Source organism: Abramis brama, assembly GCF_963993115.1.
Source record: "Abramis brama genome assembly, chromosome: 14".
NCBI classification, from domain to species: domain Eukaryota; kingdom Metazoa; phylum Chordata; class Actinopteri; order Cypriniformes; family Leuciscidae; genus Abramis; species Abramis brama.
Window position 1 is genome coordinate 6,886,981 of NC_139976.1, and position 20,450 is coordinate 6,907,430.

A 20,450-nucleotide genomic window follows, 5' to 3' on the forward strand; every position below is an offset into this window, starting at 1 on the left:
TCGTACCACCTCCGGCAAGGTTCTGAGCGAGCTGAGGCGATACTAAAATGTGACGTGAAAACACGGCAGACTGCTGATTGGTCAGAGAGAATCGTCACTATTCACTGCGTCATCATTGCACGCGCCAGACGGAGTATCCTGAATAAAAAACAGCAAAAACAAAAACATCCAAAAACAGCATACACTCGATTTCCTCCATTGTCCTGTGTGTGTGGGTAGTGGGTGTGTGCCGCGTAGAAGATTAAGTCACGGCAGTTTCCTGCGGCATCGCTATGACGACCAGGTACTATTGTGGAGGTACTATCTGCAATGGAAAATGGAGCGAAAAGCGAGCCGAGTCGAGTCGAGTCGTGTCGAGTCGAGTCGAGTCGAGCTGGTACTGGTAATGGAAAAGCGCCATAAAGCAGCCTAACATGGCCTCACCCCCTTTGTTGTGTGTTCCCGGGGGTAGGGTTTATGTAAATGTTAGGGTTTGCGATGTCACCAACCCGGGAAGAAGCTTGTTGTAGTCCCTACCAGCCGTTTGTTGTAGTCCTTAAAAAGCGATTTCTGTAAAAGAAAATGTCTCCCTTTGCTTTGAACTTTGAGCATCATAACTTTGCAGATGTTGTTTATGCTCAAACAGCAACATTACACACTAACTAAAGTTAAAAAAGTGAAATCATAATCAAGGACCCCTTTAATGTATTATTACTGTACAGATAAAATGCTATATGTAGCTCTCTAACATGTTCACTGTAAAGCATTATATATTGTGAAGGGTAGAGCTATTGTAAAGATATAGTTACAGTAACGTCTTCAGCCAGTCAGCTTTCCTTTCCATCTAAACTGGTTATATATCTTAAACCTAGTAGTGATTTTGCAGTAGGATAACCATATTCATCCGAAGCACAACCAAAACAATGTTCTTCCGCAAAATGCATGCAATTTGTTTTTTAACGGCTAGAAAGTTACATTGTACCTTTAATGTAGCAGCTATGATGATCTACAAATGATCAAAATTATTCACTTTTTTTCACCATGGGATTCAAAATCATTATATTTTAGGTATAAAGTGATGAATTACATAACAGTTTCCAAGAACTAACAAGTCTTAAATGAGATATTGAACTTCTAATCATTGTTCGTAAATGTTGATACTGAACTACAAGGTTTCAGACATGAGCGCGTCCTCTCAATGCTCAAACATTTGCCACGGTTTAGGGCAGAGTTAACATTTAAACCAGACAGAAAAGCATGACAGATCACATCAGCTACAGTCTGAAATACACCCTTGTGCAACCTTGATGGTTTTAAATGAACGTCTGAAGGCCTTTAAGTCATATGTCAATGTATGCTACACCTCTGACACGTATCATACATTGTATTTGTGATTCATCTTTTAATTCTCTTTCATTAATTTCAGAACAAAGCACGTTGTACCTCCAAAGAATATTTTCTGGAAAAGGACTTTCATGCTACTTGTAACCAGAGGAAGCCGATATGAAGATGTAGATTCCATTTTCATCTCCGCTATGTATAAAATCCCTTGACAGCACCATAATTAGTCTCTCTATGTCCTTTATTGTGAAGAAATCCTCCAGCGCTGCCATGGCCCACACAGACGTGAGTTTGAAATCCATAAAAAGACATCTGAGACAAAGACATGCAATGAAAGCAGACAACCGCATAAAGCCAATACAAACCCCAGCTTCTCAGGGCTAATTGGTATTTGTCAGGCGAGCGTCTACTCGCGCTTTAAAGGGTGCACATAAAACATTGCATTAATCTCTGAGGTAAACACACGCTTCAACGACAACAACAGGCTTCATTAGGTCATTAATTTGAGGTGGACTGTGGTCGAGTCTGAAAATCCCTGCAGGAATAAAGGCGATGTGTGAAAGATGTTTTTGGCCCCGCTTTAGCAAAGGCGTAATGCGTCTCATAACTACCTGTCTGCTGGTGAGTCTTTAGCCTTTGCATATTATTTCAGCAGTCAGAGAACAGGAAATATTCTACGCAGAGAATGAAGAGCCTGAATAAACATTGACGATGTTTACAAGCAGAAATTTACAAGTCTCAGTGCTTTTTAAGTCGTTAACACAAAATGCTTCATTCTAAATATAACGCATTTGAAAACTCGGAAAAGTTGCCACTAGGGCTGTGCGTGTTTCTTCTTGCTCAGTGCAAACAAATTCAGGCAGACCTGTGAAATGCTAAATGTACCTGTGAGGGTTTTATTCAAATTTTTAATTTCAGGACAAAACAAGATTAATTTTCGTACCCCACTGCCATATATTTTTGTTTTATGCTAATACACCTTATTTATTTATTTTCAGAAAACAAGACTAAATATCTCATGTTTTTCCTTCTCAAGTAGGATAATGTATCCTGATTTACGAATATTTCGATATTTGTACTGGAATATAATATTTTTGGAGTGTAGAGTTAAATTAACATGGTGCTTCACATAAACATTTCATTTAGCCTAAAAGTACAAGTTTATGTTTGCTCTGTGTGTTGTTTACGCTGCTTTGGACAAAAATCATTGCATATCATGAACACTTGGCACATGTACGATTAGAATTGCTGCAGGCACCTTAGTAACTTGCCTAATTGATTGTAAACCCCATTTATTTATTTATTTTCCAACAGGTCTATATCGCAATTCACCAGATGTTTCGTTTCCACAGTGTAGCCAATGTTTTCCATTTGGCTGCACACTGGAAGACTAGGGGTGTCCTAATTACTGCCAGCTCAAAAAAAGAGAAAAAAAACAGCTAAAAAAAGAGAAAGAGGCAAAGCACCTCTGGGCTGCTGGGAACAAATTAAAATACATTTCAAAATAAGGTGTCTGTCGGCCATGTGGCGGCCTTTCACAGTGACTCGTGAAAAATATGAGCGATTTGATTCGGCCTCATAGATCCTGATTCAACCCTAACCACAATCCCTCTGTTCATTTCAAATGCACTACAGGGAGAGTGCCGCATGGCACTGAATACTGATCACTTGCTCATTTGCTCTGGGGGCACTTTTTGGCACAACACTGAGCTCTCTATGGCACCGGCAATCCTGAACAGATACCCTTTGTTTATTGGCAGGAATATGTCTCCGGCGTGAGTTTGCCTAAATAATCTCTGCCAGTCAAAAATCCTACCGTGTCCCCAAAGAGGCAACATGGAGAAACACATGGAGCGTGCCAGCATTCCAAGCGAACGTGTGCTTTTTCCATTATTTTTTGAAGGATGTTCTTGATTATAATGAGCTGACAGTTGAATATGAAGTAAAGGCAGCGTGGATTTATCCCGGCCTTGCTTTCATTTGCCTGTGCTAATTCGCGTAGCACAAAATTAGCCTTTGACTCGGAGCAGCTTTAGGAATTAAATCCCCTGCACACACACAGAGGGATTGTCAGTCGAGCACGGGAGAAATCATTGACAATTCTTGTCAGGTCGGTGGTGAACACTTGCTTAGTACTGCAGAGAGGAGATTGTGAAAATGAGAGCCTGGGCCCAGAACGGATATAGAATAATTATGTATTCCCCCCCTTTTCTTTCTTTGTGTATATCTTGAGCTCACTCAGAGTAGGACCGAGTCACATTCAAGTTGACTAACTCAACACAAACACTGCAATGCAATCTCCTTCTCGCTGCCTCGTCTCACCCGTTTTGTGGTTTCAATGTTAGGCGTTAATCATAAGGCCATGCGGTTTGCTCTGTAGATTTTACACTTTTTTTCTGTCACTCGCGGAGGTTTACAACAGATTTCATCGCATGCAGACTCTCTGAGGAGTTGAAAAGCGCATGAACCCAAACTCAGCGAAGCAGTCTCTCTCTCTCTCTCTTCTAATCTCCTCTGCTGGCTGTGGACTCTGCTGGTTCATTTGAGTGGATAAGGACACGTACTGCAACTACTTAGATAGCTGGAGGTTCCTGTGAGGCCTGACTTTGCTGTGACAGAAAGTGTGTGTGTGTGTGGGGGGGGGGGGGGATCCGCAAGATCTGTATCAGGTTTTGTCCAGCCCGTTCAGTGTGCTTCATAGCAGATTTTTGTATTTTGTTCATTGTTCGCATTTTTTAGACGACCCTTGAGTGTTCAGAGTTTTAATTTGAAGTACGCAAAATCAACAAAACGGTACTTGGTGGACGTATAATGAGACCGGGATTACTCTAGTGCAAAAGCCATCAACATGTAAATAACTGAAAACAATAGAAATTTTCAAATTTTCATTATGTTTACTTTGACTATTAATGCTGTCACTGAGGATGTATTTATATGAATAATTCATTAATTATTTTTCTGCTACTACTAGTATTTAAACTAATACTATATGGTGTTGCACAGATATTGGTACATTTGTAATATTTTTGTTAGAGTAACAAGTCAAGTTAAATAAAACATAACAACAAGAACAAGAAAATAAAAATAACGAATTGAGCAAAAAGTACAATTGCCGTAGAAGTACATTGTGGATTTCTAATTATTATTATTATTATTATTATTATTATTATTATTATCATTACTACAAAAAAAAAAAACCTATGGTGCTGGATAATGATACAGTTGTAACATTTTAGTTAAGGAGTGACAGGTCACAAGTGCATCTGAAAATAAGAAAAACTGTTCTATAAAAACAATACATGTAAAAATGCAGTAGAAGTAGAGTAAATGGATATATTAAAAATTGTGCTGTCAAATCGATTAATCGTGATTAATCGCATCTAACATAAAAGTGTGTTGTGTTTATATGTTATGAATGTTCGGTAAGAATGTCGATTAATGCTAGAAGAGATTTATATATATGTCAGAATTATGTTATCATGCAATTATGTTACAACATGTAATATTTAGAATTGCTGTAATACATCACATAATTACTTGCAATAGTGCTACAACTGTCAGATTAACACGCAGTTGAGTTTCCCCTCTATCGCTTCATGATGTGGTTTTCCACGCTCAGATGAGTTTATAATCCTGACAAGTCCTAATGAACCTGTGCTAAATATTTAAACATTCAAATGTGAGCCATCACTGCCTTCTCGATATTAATGCTTGCAAAAATGATCAAAATCATGGCGTTCTATTTTTTTTCTTTCTTTGTTTTATTAAAGCGCCGAGTATTTACGTGAAGAGGATCAAAAGGGTTAGGTAGACAGAAGAAGAGAGCTCACCGGGAAAACGGCAATGGGTTTATTTGCACAATGCATTATGGGGCTTGGAGAAGGTTAATAGGATTTTGTTCACATCAATAGCGCTGATGGCACGCCATGTGAGCCGCTGCCCCCACATCAAACTCATGACACAAAAGCGGCAAAATGCATGGCGGGCTTCAGCACTTCTGAGCTTCTTTTCTGCACAACAGGGCCACGGAGCCTGGGCGGTCATAATGACCAGTGGATGGCCAGAAGGATGTTTCTGGTTTGTGAGTTTTCTCTTTTATACACATATTGGTATGTGCTGTTAAAATGTGAAAGATTTCTGAGTAGTTTTAAGCTCGAGTCATCACAAAATTACATTTAGAAAACTGCCTCTTTAATCCTGTTTATTTTGCATTTCTGCCTGATGCGGCTTCATATTAATTCAAGGCAGTAGCTGTTTTCACATATCATGGACTAACTGAATTATAAATTATAGTATACTTGCTCTGTGGAGCATTAGTGCTAATATTGAATCTCTCACTTTAATATTCATCCTAGTTGCAGTGTTGGTTGTGTGCAAATTATTCAGTGACTTTTAGGGGTGTGTGTATATAGGTAAAATAATATATGGCTCATTATTTCTGTTTGTATATATTTTTTTGTTTTATTGGTGGTTTTAATTTGTAAATGTATATTTATATGGCATACAGCAATGATTTCGGGGATCAGACTCACTCTCCCAGTTTAAATCTAGATTAAAGACGCATCTCTTTAGCCTAGCATTCATATACAGTAATGCATCTCCTTGCCTTATACAGTTATATCAGATCAAATGCACATGATTAGTCTTGCTTAATGTTATGAACAGCAGCTACGCTAATTATTTTCTGTTTGCTTCTCTGTTTTAAGGATGCCCATATTGAGGTAACTTATCCAGCCTATTATGAAGATTGCAGATCCCCAACACCTATGAAGAGATGGCGCCAACTCCTGCGAAGACTTCAGATGACGCAAACTCTGAATCAACATGCACCAATGCTAAATTTTTCATAATAATCATAAAATAATCATTTGTGAACAAAAAAAATTCATTATTTCAATGAGTTTATTGTTTCTGCATTAAATTATTACATTGTTTAAATTAATACATTTTTCGCTAACTGTGATTTTGTATATGTACATTTCTGAAATACATAACTTAGACAGTTACCTCTGATAACAGATCACTCTAAATTGTAATGTGGACTAATGTACATTATCTGTAAAGCTGCTTTGAAATAATGCGTATCGTGAAAAGAGCTATACAAATAAATGTGCATTGAATATAAATACTGCTCAAGTGAAACACCTCCAATTAAACTTGAAAACTCCACAGCTTACTGTATATAACTGCTAAAAACATATTGTTTTAATTTAGTTAACTATAGTTTTTGATTGTATCTTGTCGTGTAGCTAACTTCTTTTAGAACTACTGTTGAACTAACTGTAGCTTGTACGGTTTAGGTGTACCATATGTAGATGTTTCTTGTGAAACGCATCAAATGGCTATAGACTACAAGACCTCTGAAGCAAGCGATGAGAGGACTGATGTTTTATTGGAAATATTCTTCCCATTTTATGGATTATTTCTGGGTCCACACTGGAAAATAAATCCTCTTTTAGGTTGTTGTCGTGTCGGGGGGCCAGTGGAGGCCTTGGTTGGACAGACATAAATATGGTATCCCACAAGGCTCCGTAAAAGGTTGCTGAATTATCTTTATGAGGAGAATCATCAATGGCTTTGATGGGTTCTCGCTGGGGCTCAAAGTACCCATCTATTGGACTACACAAGATCTAATACGTCACCCACACACACACTAGTAAGAAATGGGGGGAAATGGATGGAATGGATGATCAAGTCGCTCCACAGTGGTCTCCCTGAACCAGCATGTGGGTGTTTCGTTCTCCCTCGCCCTCCTACAGTATTTATGGGAGCCCTGTGTCTTTCTGGCACTTTAATTGGGAACGAGAGTGGACGGTAGATGAGATGCGGGCCAAAAGCATGTGATTGCTGTCAAGCCAGAGAAACGCAGCAGCCAGGAAAAGAGGGAGAGATAGAAGGAGAAAGAGCTAGAGAAAAGAGAGAAGCATCAAAGCTCCGGGAAAGAGGCCAGGACACTGCTGAGTCTGACACTTCCTCATCCGATGGACTCTTCCCAGTCAGCGCTGTTTTGTTGCCTTGTCACGTAAAATGAAACTCTATGAGGGCGGAATCTCATTCTCGTTTTTGATTGATTTATTGTTTTCTCCTCACCCACTCTTGCTTGCTCGCCTTTCTTTTTCCGTGCGCTCGCGTGTTTCTTTTCTTGCAGTATTCTCAACAAAAACAACCCTGCACCATTAGAGGAAGAGATGTTGATCTGTCTGTGTTACCACTCATGTCTCCAACCAAAGCATCCCATTTACTTGTAGACAGTGAATGTGATGATGAAAGCTGAAGTCTTTGACGTAAAATTGTCCGTCAACAGGCTGCGCCGACCCCCTCATCGCATGAACCGGGGTTGTAACTGCTGCTGTCTCTGCTGTCTGATGCCGGTGGCTTGACAAGCGTTGCACTCTGATCTGACGCCATACGAGTTGCATTTGATTTTAACCGAATCATGTTGCACTGGTAGGCCCACCTTTCAACAACTGGCACGTCTAGGTTTGACTCTCAACTGTTTCATGTCCCGAGTTGATCTTCGCTAAAATGCATCTTTCGTGCATGCTGAAAGCCAGGACATCAGCTGTTATTGTCAGTTCACGGTTATATTGTAAGCCATTGAGTTAATCCCACACAATAATTTCTGTTTTGGAACGTCAGGATGTGGTCAATGATATAAAGAGGGTTATTATGGCTCTTTGTATCCCACACATCGATTCATCGTAATAGCCTACATTGATTTTCTTCTAATACATCATTAGCTATCATGCTGAAAGCATCATCCGCTAGGTATGAGTTAATTTGATGTTCGTGAGTCATGTTCATAACTGACACTTTGTGCTTGTTTGTGTTGTGTGTTAATGGTCAGACTGACTGAAACTGCTCATATGTTATACTGTAATTCCCATGATGCTAGCAACTCCACAGTCACAGGTTCGATTGCCATTTTTACATCTGGCAATTGCTTTAATCCATTGCATCAAATGTATACATTTTATAAGTTAATGCATTCCCTAAGAATCGATTCCAGGACATTGGTGTCGTTAGCACAATGCTCTACTGTTTAAACTACTAAAGGAAACACACACACGGCTTGAAATATAGTCACTTTATAAGTACACTCATAAAATACACTTTATTCTTGTTGTTTTGTTGTGCTAAAAAGTACCATGATAAAGATGGTAAAAACATGCTAATTTATTGGTACGGTTTGATTATATTCCATTTAAATTGCATTGTAAGGCATTTGAAAGACAACCAATGTATTATCATCATGGTACTATGTCCATGGTAATACCAAGGTACTTTTTCATAGGGGGTAAAAACACCTGTCCCAACATTTGAAGCTCCTTCAACCCTAAGAGTAACAGCTCTTACCTTTCCGACATACTGTTTTCCAGTTCCTGTCCACTCCTCTAAGAGAAAGAAACTATTCCACATCCATCCTCGTTTAGTGCGGTGTAGAGTCCGTCCATCCCGATCCAACGTGCTAATTCCAGGCACCGGCCGGATCAGTGCACTGCTCCAGCCCAGCAAGCAGGACAACAGGAGGAAAGTAACTTGATTGATTATCATTGTATCCGATCACTCCTGGAGAGTCCTTGACAAGGAATCAATTAAGAAACAGAGCTCTGTGTTGAAGATACTGCTGAATAGTGGGACCGACGAAATGGGGCATCTTATCCTTAATTCTCTTCAATTATGTCTTCTTGGGGCCTGCGATGGAGAGAAAAGATCTTTAAGAAAGCATTTAATTTGCAAAATTACCTCTGGGTCGAGTGCCACATATTATAACAACACTCTGTAAATGTATGTTAGCTGACTAAAAATCATGTTGGCTAACTAGAAAACGAATCATTAATATTGATTGATCACAAAAGATTAAGTGATTTTAGCACACAGCAGTCACTTGGTGGTCTCTAATTGATGAACTTCTTGAGCTTGAACATCTCTAAACATTTACTTTCCTCACTCGGTATAGATTTGCGGTTACCGCCAAAACGCAGCAAGTCGATAGCAAACTCGAACTGCTGAAAAATTCGGAGGACTTCCACTTCTATATCACAAACTAGCGTAAAAGAAGCAAAGGCAGCGGCTCACAGAAGCGCTCTCTCCTCTAGGACTAGTTCTGATAGGTAATTTGGAGGATGTATGCATAATTTATTGGCTTTTGGAAGTTAATCCTAATAAATCTTTCTTCCCTCATTTGACGAAAGCCCATTTTCCAGGAGTCTGCAGGAAAAGGCCAAGGAGCCAGGTTAGCCTGACAGGCATTCATTAAGGCAAACGTCTCCAGGGGTATCGCAAGCAAACGAGGAGCAGATTCATAATGTTGTGGCGTTTTTGTTTAACGATCTGAATCAAAGAAAAGAAAAGAAGGGGAGGCTAGGCAAAGGGGGGAGAAAAAGAAAGAGAAATAAAACACACACGGTGTCAGCGGGGCCATCCCAGTGAACAAAACCATTCCTTTCTTTGTCTAAGAGCAAATTAGGGCTCTGGTTCTATTTGATGTGACTGAAGTTATGCATGTAAATGAGCATTGTCTTGTGAATACGAATCCAATAATTTACTTAATGAGATATGGATGAAGTTAGGAATTATTCACTAGGCAGCGTTTGAAAGTGTGCAGACTACTTGTAATTTGTGGAATCACTGGCTTCGCTAATGTGAGTAATGAATTTTGTCAGCCCCAGCAGAGGAGGCCTTTTGTGGCCCAATCTTCCATTCAGACATATGTTTCAATGCAGCTCAAGGTTAGCTAGTAGGGCAGAACTTTGACATTAGGAAGGTCTGCAGAGGTCTTTATGAATTAAACATTTTTTTCTGAGCCTTTCACATCCGGTATGTGAATCACACTTTGGCACAAACTGAGACGGTCTGTGTCTATGTAGGGAAAGTGCCGCCCACATTTGATTTTGGAGTAAGGGTCGTAGAGAAGCTTGTAATCAGCAGCTGGCATAGAAAAACCCGCTCAAGTCTCTGGTGTGACCTTGGCGGACAGATAAATATCCATCTGTCAGTGTCATGGTTCACAATCGACTCGATTGATTTAACGGTTACTATGACATGTTTTCCATCCGTGGTTTTAGCTCAAGGGTGAGCGTGGACAAAAGAGTAATAAAAATGAGTTCTGATGCATGCATGTTTATTGCAACGCTCTTTCAAAACCTAATGAAGTCTGCTTGTTGGCGCTCCCCTCCTCATAGCACTGATGGATTTAATTCAGTTCTCAGTGATGTGTCATTTATCTATCAATTTCATCTTTATTTTCTCAATTTCTCTCTTTTTTCTAAAATTGCTTAGGAAAAATAAAAATAGCACACATTGTTTGCATTCAGTAAGAGAGTATAGCTACAACATGAATGTGGATAACAGCACAATCAGTTTAGTCTATTGCAGACTTCTGAGAACCAGAAGACATTTATTAATATTTATACATTTATTTTATGTACTTTATTGCATGTATTTTCCTGAAGTCTGCTGAAATGTATTGCGGATCCAAATTCATGAGCGCTGTTTAAGAATTGACATTCATCCAGTCAGAGGTTGCCCTTTATAGCTCAGGAGATTTAACAGAGTTCTCACTCATGTCTCATTCAAGTTTCCCATGATTGTCCTAAAAATCCATTAAAATGAATAAATAGAAAAAAACTTTTTTTTTTTTTTTCACACACAGTAACACAGTTACAAAATGAATGTGGAAAGCAGCACAGATAACTAATAATAATTTGGTATCTTAATGTTTTTCACAAAAGAAAAATCTGAGAAATAGGAGACATATTATTATTATTATTATTATTATTATTTATGTATTTTATGTATCTGTTTATTATTATTATTTAAGTTTCCTGAAGTTTGCTGAAATTAATTGTGGCTCAAATCTCTGAATGCTGTTTTAGAAATGACATTCTTCTTCTCCTTTAATAGAGTTCTCAGTTATGTCTCATTCAAGTATATATATATATATATATATATATATATATATATATATATATATATATATATATATATATTTATTTTTTTCCTCTGATGATTCTCCTAAAATCCCTGAGAAGAAATTAATAGCCAAAATAGACAAGTATTGACATAGCATAGCAAACCAGAACCATTTGTTGTGATTTTTTATTTTTTTTTATTTTTTTGCAGATGTTGGTATATTGTCAAATGTGAGCACAGTTTGAGACATTTTTTTTTTTTTATATATATAGACATTTGTGGTTAAAAACTGATGAATCAATGTTCCCTTCATACCTCAGATTCAATGTTCTCAATGTAAGAGTTCTCAATACCCAATTTTGTTTCTCTTAAATTATATTAGTAAAGCTTTAAATGAGGATAGCATAGCACAGATACTTTTGTGTTGGAAGAATGATGAGACTTTTTATTGGAGACTTTGGTATGCTGGCAAGATTAAGTACAGTTTAAGATGCTGTTGAGATTACAACATGGGATTACTAAAAAGATTTTTAGCCATTACAAATTCTTATCCACACATGTGTTTACTGCACAAACGACGTGTGGTTCTCATTGTTCACAAGTGTTGTTTAATAATTGACGTTAACCTCCTCGGGCTGGTTTTGTTTTCATTAGGCATGGCGAGCTGAGTTATCAAATCACACGCTGTACAAGGTTTTTGGAAGTTTACACAACATAATAATGGAGTGAGAAGTGCTGTTTATATCCAGCTCTGCCGGGGAGATGTTAACACTTGTAAAAAGGCCCAGACAGGAAATTGTGTGTTTCTATGATGACTGCAGGACAGGGTGCCAGAAAATGCAAAAAAAAAAAAAAAAATCATGTTAGTTTAGCCCTTCCTCTGCAATGTCAAGAACGTTCTGGGAAAAAAATGCCCGCAATTGTGTGCACCAATTTATGCGTGGTGATTCTCATGATTGCATTTTCTAATTATCATTCAAGGCTGTCCTTGAGGTTTAATAGCATTCTGGATATTAATCTTTGATACAGCATGCCTATTAAGTATTAGGCCAGTGAATCTTTTTATATTATTATTTTTGCCTGTTAGCATACAACAAAGAAAAAAAAAATCTCTTGCCAGATGTTTAGGACTGTCACTTAATTATTTCACTTTGATTAGTGCATTGAAAACTTGTTTATGAGCGGCTGTATGGGAGGATCCGTTCCGTGATACTATATAAGGGGAGGAACGAAGGATGTGCGAGGGAGTCGAGCGAGGAGGAAGAATCTTCTCACTTGTCCTATTAAGAGCGTCTAATTAGTGTGTATATGTGAATTTAGGCGTGTGTGGATATGCTAGTCGAGGCATAATGAGGTAATGCTATATAATTATGAATTAATTGGCAGAGAGGATGGCGCGTTGTCCTTCTGCAAACTGCACACGGATGACCCAGTTGATCTGTGTGACATGCAAAACATTTTGTGCCCCTGCAGAGCGGTATAATGCAGGCGTACAACAAAGTTCACGTTTTGTAATTTGCAGGCCTGATTGACAGTGATACACCACTAAAGTCTGCAGGATCAGACCGCTACCACAAACACAGACCCATAGTCTATGTAATTGCCGTTGTCCTGTCTGCAAGGTACTGCTATATTTCTCCCGAGGTTTATAAAAGCAGTCTGGGGCAGCGTTGTCTTTGGGGAATACATCTGTCAGAGTTCAACACGGCTTCGTTCACTCATGCTATCTGCCTCCAAACACCCCTCCCCTCTCCCCCCTCCCCTCTTTCTCTCCCTAGAATATTCCCCCTAAGACCATATCAGACACGGATCATTTAGGGAAACTGGGTTATTTCTGTCCACACCTGACTGTGTTCTGATGGATGTCTGCAGCCATATGTGGGATACGGCAGCTTGTGTCTGTGCATTTGTCGTGCTTATTATTGCTTGGGGAAAGTTTTTTGGTGCTTCTTTTTTTCTTGACCTTGAGATTTTGACATCTCAAGCTTTAAATGATAGAGACTTCATGCAGCTCATAAGATTGACAGGAGAACTTCTGTGTACAGGATGAACTAATCGCTTAAAGATTGAAATATTGCCCAAGGCCTGTCTGATATCTCACAATCGAAGCAGCCTCCTGGGGTCTCATTCATAAAACTGTGTATTTATAAAACAAATAGTGTAAAATACATTTCAGAGAAAGTTTTTCTCAATCTTTTCTACTATAGCCAAATTGTATTTTTAATTGATTTATATTTTTAATGCAAACACAAATTCTCTCTGTAGTTCAAACATTAAAACACAACATTCCACAGTAAAAGTGTTCAAAAGCATCGCATCCACTACAAATATTTATATTTATTGAATACAAAAAAATATTGTAACTTCTCAGTAATGATTTCATGTAATTTAAGTGTTTAATTCCATTAAAGAGAATGGCATATTTAATCTAAATGTTTATGTCATAAGTAAAACATAGTTTAAATCATTATTGTATTTATTTAAACTGTTATTTTGGACATTCACTGTATATTTATGATTAGGACTCGTGATGATTTACGGTTTTCCTGCATCTGCCGTTAGATAAATATGCGTCAGTTTCACTAAACGGCCAACATTTAAAAAAATGGATGGATGTTTGCTTCATGTGATAGGCTTGGTAAGTGAAAGTATATTTGTATTATCTTTCTGTAGGCCTATATGTATAATTTTCTTAAAATGTTCTGTCTAAAAGTGACTAAAAAGACATTTAACTCCAGCTCACCATCGGTGTCGCCAAACTGCTCCGTCTCCAAAATGTTCGTACGCATGGGTCAGAGTTTGCGAGCCGGTGCACACATTTTCCCGTCTAGTTTGTTTTTATAAATCACAACTTATGCGTAAGCGCCGTACGCCTCTTTCAGAGCCTGTTTTGTGCGTACGCAACGGTTATAAATGAGGCCGCTGGTCTCTCCAGAACACTTGCAGGGCATCAATCTCTCTGCCATGGTCAGATAAAGATGGAGGCTAAGTTTGTTTTGTTTAAACATTTAATATGGCAGAGCCCTTCCATCACTTTAAAATGTAGGGCTGGGGCTTGTGGCAGCAGGGTTTTTAGGGTTTTAAATGCTTGTTTGTGAAAGTAAAGTCATGACGGCTTAAAAAGATTCAAGATCAACATGATGAAGACTGATCTTCATTGCTGCTTAGCACAGAATTTTGAGCCACTTGGTGGAGCTAACTCTCTCTCAGATAACACTGAAAGTTCTGTATCTGTGTCTCGTTCATATGTCTTCAGTCTAAAGGGGAAAAATAAATGCTAATGATTTTGTACTGAAGGCATAATCCAGAAAGTGGATTCTGATTGGCTTTTTTTAGCAAAATATAAATTTTATGTTAATTTCAGGACAGATTGTGTTTAGAAAGTGAAAATACTTAATGTACCATCCAGTCGAAATATACACTCATAGAGAAAAAGGTTCTTATGTGGATCCATGGGTTCTTGACTCATTTTTAAAGAACACTTTATGCCAAAAAGGTTCTATGTAAGGAGAAATGTCTTAAATAATTTCATAATACTTTAATGTTTAACAGGTAACATTATCTAGCGATAATGTGTCTTACGAGCTGCTTAATTCATAAATTTTAATTAAAAAAAAGCATTAAAACACAAATAAATAATTTAACTAAATCCATAAAATGATCCCTTAAAATGTTTTATACATGAAGCACCTCTAAAGTTCTTGATGTGATAGAGTGAAGCTATACAATTATTGTTCATAGCTCAGAATTTCACAAGTTCATATCTAAATTTCTGACTTTGAAATCTCGCAAATCTGAGCAAAGTTTGAGACATTGTTGAAATCTCTTCCATGAGAGACTATTAGGAAGTTTTTTCTCAGAGGGGAAAACAATCTGAGAAGCAGGAGGTCTGAAATTGCATTCAGTTTAATCTCATGGAGAAAATACCGAGATATTAGATGGATCTTGTAATAAAGTTTATCTTTCCAGAAAGAAGAATCTTTATAAACAGATAAAAGGAGTAATCTTAAGCCTGTAAATTTCTCCCTAGACATTTGTCTCCTAAATGTGTATGCTGTCAGTGACAGATCTTCTATTCACAGCCTTTTGTGTGTGTTTCCAAGTGAATCGTTTTGCATTGAAAGAGATGCTATTAGTGTGGCTAATTTAGAACGCAGAAATGCAACAAGCACTTTAGAGGTTAATTTGTGTTGGACAATAATGACCACTCACTAATGACCTCCAATACCGAGATCCAGTTGATCGGCTGTATTTAACAGCAGCATACGCTAATGTGTGTGTGTGTGTGTGTGTGTGTGTGTGTGTGTGTGTGTGTGAAAGAAACAGTGAGTGAGTGAGTGATTAGGCATGAGCAGTGGGGTAGACTCTTACTGTGTCCAATGCAATACATATTTATGAAATATTTTAGCACATCTCTCTCTCTCTCTTGCACACACACACACACACACACACACACACACACACACACACACACACACACACACACACACACATTCACATTCACATTCACGCACATCGTTTATCTTCAAACTGAGGCTGCCTGTAAAATAGCTGCCAGATGACACACGGGTCAAAGCAATAATCTGCTTATCAGAATCAAGCAAAAGCATTTGTGTAATTGCAGGATTCATAACAGAGCAATTGTCAAATAAAATGACTGCAGAGCAGAGCAGTGCAGCCAGCCCGTATGAAGTTTTTTAGACACATCTTTTGCTGTATGTTTTATTTTTTAATGCACCTATAACAATCTTACCTGTGTGTAGAAATATAGTTTTATTTAAAAATAACAAAAATGATCGTATAAGCAATAATGAAAAAAGCCTTTTGATCTAAAATGACATAATTTTGCCTCCGTATTGGCAAACAAGAATATTAAACATCTTTTGAAAGTAGAAGCAAAACAGTGTCTAGAGATGCAATTCAACAGCACAGCACAAAAACAGTTTTAACAGTCTTCTAGCCAGGAATTTTTCTACAATATGAACTCAATAAGCCTCAATAAACCCTGTAAAGTCCTTGACTGTAAATATGGCATTGAGACATTTCAAAAGCGACCAAACTATCTCTTTAGATCCTACGCACATTATTTGAAACCACCTGCAAAAGAAACTAATCAACCGTCTACTCACACTCTCTTTTTGCGTTTGCCACGTCTTTCTCAGTTGCTTTAAATCCGTCTTAGCCACTCTTTAATCAAATAGTTCCTCCAGTGTAAAATGATCTCCACGGCAACCACTCTGCAGGGCTCATCTGTCTTAATGATAACCTTTAGATTCAGCGAGCGAGAGAGAAAATTACGTACATGACTGCTCTCTTTCCGGACTCTCCTCATCCGTCTGAGCAAGAGTGGGGGACTGAGAGAGCACAAGAGCAACAGAGCCGGAGAGGGAGAAGGAGGGAGGGACGGATGAGAGAGACACACACACACACACACACAGAGAGAGAGAGAGAGAGAGAGAGAGAGAGAGAGAGAGAGAGAGAGTTTTACCTTCGTTGTCTATACTCCATTGTTTTCTGCTGTTTTCAGGAAACTTCTATATCTCCTTAGCATAAGCTCCACGCTTGTCACCTTCCCTCTTAGTTTTCGCTGTAAGACTGAACATTGTCCTGAAGCTTACTGTGTCAGAGAGAGAGAGAGCTGTCTGACTGTTCTCTCTTTTCTTATTCTAGTCCCTTTGTCTTAAATTTTCCCAATGCTTTTTGATTTCTACTTGTCTTGTTACCTCCTTTTTTGTCTGTCGGTGTATTATTTTTCCTTTCATCTGCTTTTCTCCCTCTCTCTCTCTCCCCCCTCTCTCTCTCTCTCTCTCTCTCTCTCTCTCTTTTTTTGAGTGTCAGGGAGATTGTGGCAGCAGGATTGAGCCCATGATTGGCTGCCACTCAGTCGTCGCCGATGAAAGACAGCAGAAAAAGAAGGGTAGAGTGAGAAGAAGAGGCTTCACTCCCCTGGAGCTGCGGTTTTGACTTCGCTTGCCACAGATTGTGTGTGGGGGTTGTGGGGGGTGGGGGGTGTGGGGGGTGGGGGGGTTAGGAAGATACACTGCCAAACGACCGCGAGAGATATAAAGCGAGAGGGAAGAGGTCAAGGATATGAGGGCCACGGGCGTTAGAACCACAGGCAATAGATGGCGGTAGCGATCCACAGCTAATGGAAGTCGCGTGATAGATGGATTCATCGATGCTAACTGTCCAAAGCGATCCGAGCTTGATCTAATCAGGGTTCAATGACAGTGGAATGAAGGAGAAAGAGCCCATAATAAGTAAATCAACACCAGGAGAGAGGCAAAAGTGAGGTAGGAGATGGGGGCGGGGTGGACCATGTCCAGGCACTCAGCGGGAGTGTCATTACCTGCTCTCTCCTCCGGTTCATATTAGTCCATCACCTCACATAAAACGAATCGATGGAGAAAAGCTGGATTTGTTTCAATGCTGCAAAGACAAACTTAAGAGATCATTTTACCACTGCATTTGACAGAGAGAGTTGAAAGTTGTGACAGACTGACATATATTGACCCGTGCCAAAGTTGTAGATCAGTCTTGAACAGGCTGAATTTAGGCTTTTATTCACATATAAACAGAACCTCAACAAACCTCACTGGGTCTTGCGGAAGCACAAACTTAATGCGTAACACGAGAATGAACTCATTGGTTCTTGCAGAAGCTCAAATGTGATTCGTAACATGAGAATGAACCTCATTGGTTCTTGCAGAAGCTCAAATGTGATTCGTAACATGAGAATGAACCTCATTGGTTCTTGCAGAAGCTCAAATGTGATTCGTAACATGAGAATTAACCTCATTGGTTCTTGAGGAAGCTCAAACGTGCTGCGTAACACGAGAATGAACCTCATTGGTTCTTGCTGAAGCTCAAATGTGATTCGTAACACGAGAATGAACCTCATTGGTTCTTGAGGAAGCTCAAACGTGCTGCGTAACACGAGAATGAACCTCATTGGTTCTTGCTGAAGCTCAAATGTGATTCGTAACACGAGAATGAACCTCATTGGTTCTTGAGGAAGCTCAAACGTGATTCGTAACACGAGAATGAACCTCATTGGTTCTTGCTGAAGCTCAAATGTGATTCGTAACACGAGAATGAACCTCATTGGTTCTTGCTGAAGCTCAAATGTGATTCGTAACACGAGAATGAACCTCATTGGTTCTTGCTGAAGCTCAAATGTGATTCGTAACACGAGAATGAACCTCATTGGTTCTTGCTGAAGCTCAAATATGATTCGTAACACGAGAATGAACCTCACTGGTTCTTGCTGAAGCTTGTGGTGGATTTTTAATAAATAAGATAGTAAACTACTTTTTTTAGATCTAACCTGTGTTAAATTTCTAACCTGACTTCAACCTGTGTTAAACTTTTAACCTAACTTCTCCTTTGGGTCTAACATTATGACAAACTTTTACCTGACTTCCTCTTCTAGGTCTAACAATATAACAAACTTATTTTACTACTTCTTTTAGGTCTTACTAACCTTTGGATAAATGTTGAACACAATGTCACCAAAATGTTCTGTTCTTTGCCTGTATTATGTCATGATATATATTGAGTAATCAACTGACTGTTAACCCTTTGCAATGTTTTTTTGATGATTTTGCTTATGCCAGTAACAGAGGGTAAAGAAGGGAGGGGCTTGCTTTACCAATTGAACCAATCATATTGATAGAAGGAGACCTGTTAGTCACGCTGATTTTATTTTGATGTGTCTGTAAACCTGATGTATTCTTCTGCTTGGGTGAGATTCTCTGAGAATTGCTCGAGTACTCTCCCGGCCGTAAATAAAGAACTCAAAGGACATTTGCTGAAGTCTGTCTGTCAATTTATGCTGCACAGCAGGTGAGTTAGTTTAGAGAAATAGATTATATATTGAAGCGTCGATTGGAGATGTTAGGGATCGTTGATTGGCCCAGGGGATTGTCGATTGGAGACGGCCCAGGTATTTATTAAGCGTCGATTGGAGATGTTAGGGATCGTCAATTGGAGACGGCCCAGGTAGACTTAGGTCAGATGAGATAGGACTAAGTTAGGTTTAGGCAAAATCTACGACAAGCTCAAATGTGATTCGTAACAGAGAATGAACCTCATTGGTTCTTGCGGAAGCTCAAGCGTGCTGCATAACATGAGAAATAACCTCATTGGTTCTTGAGGAAGCTCAAACGTACTGTGTAACATGAGAATGAACCTCATTGGTTCTTGAGGAAGCTCAAACGTACTGTGTAACATGAGAATGAACCTCATTGGTTCTTGAGGAAGCTCAAACGTACTGTGTAACATGAGAATGAACCTCATTGGTTCTCGTATGTCAAGCGAACATGTTTGAGCTTCTGATTACCACAACTAATGTGTGAGTTGATGAATGTCTATATGTGAATAAAAGCCAAAATTAAATATGTTCATCATATTAAGCGATTGTGTCTCTTCGGACAATTTAGACTAAACTGCTCAATTCATATGGATTAGTTTTACAATCTCTTTATTAACTTTTTGTTGTGTCAAAGGGGTAGTTGCGTAGCTGTCGATAGAGGAACATACAGCTCTCAGATTTCATCAAAAAGATCTTCATTTGTGTTTCGAAGATAAATGAAATTCTTTTGAGTTTGGAATGACAGGGTTGATGACAGTAAATGATGACAGAATGTTCATTTTTGGGTGAACTATCCCTTTAAACATTCTATTCATCAAAGAATGAACATTTTCAAAGAATGAATATGAGATCATGACACTGAAGACTTGCCATCACAGGAATAAATTACTTTCTTTTAAAATCTTTTCAAATAGGATACAGTTATTTTAAATTGTAATAATATTTAAAGTATTACTCTTTTATTTATGTATTTTTGTTCTAATAAATGCAGCCTCTGAGCATTTATGCATGGTGAGAGACCTCTTTTAAAAAGATTAAATAATCTATCAAATAATACCATCATATATCAATTATTAATACTTAAGATACCTAAAACAATATATAAATATATATATATAAAACGTTTAAAGCAAATCCCCCACAACCGTCTGAGATTGTCATGTTGTGCGGCAGTATCACACTTAGTTAGGACTGACAAATTACTCATTGCTGGAAGCCAGGTTAGGACTCAGTGATAATAGGGTACATTTACAAAAGGCACAAAGACAGGAAGACTTCAGTGAGGAGTGTGTTTTAAATGCGTCTAAAAAGAAAGAAATGTAATGGAGGTTGGTTTGAGAGC

General features: G+C 38.5%; 1 protein-coding gene across 2 annotated transcripts in view; it reads right to left on the minus strand.

The window, feature by feature from the left end:
• cdh10b (cadherin 10, type 2b (T2-cadherin)) overlaps nt 1-17,011 on the minus strand; it is a 49,608-nt gene extending 32,597 nt beyond the window's left edge. The window contains exons 1-2 of one of the 2 annotated variants that reach the window (XM_084135127.1): nt 16,724-17,011; nt 8,677-9,015 (exon numbers count right to left, since the gene is read on the minus strand). In XM_084135127.1, coding sequence (XP_083991253.1) covers nt 8,677-8,874 — 198 coding nt within the window. In that variant the 5' untranslated portion in view covers nt 8,875-9,015; nt 16,724-17,011. Of the gene's footprint in view, nt 1-8,676; nt 9,016-16,364; nt 16,574-16,723 lie in introns of those variants that run through there. The other variant, XM_084135126.1, reaches the window with a different exon arrangement.
• Nucleotides 17,012-20,450: the final 3,439 nt, after the last annotated feature.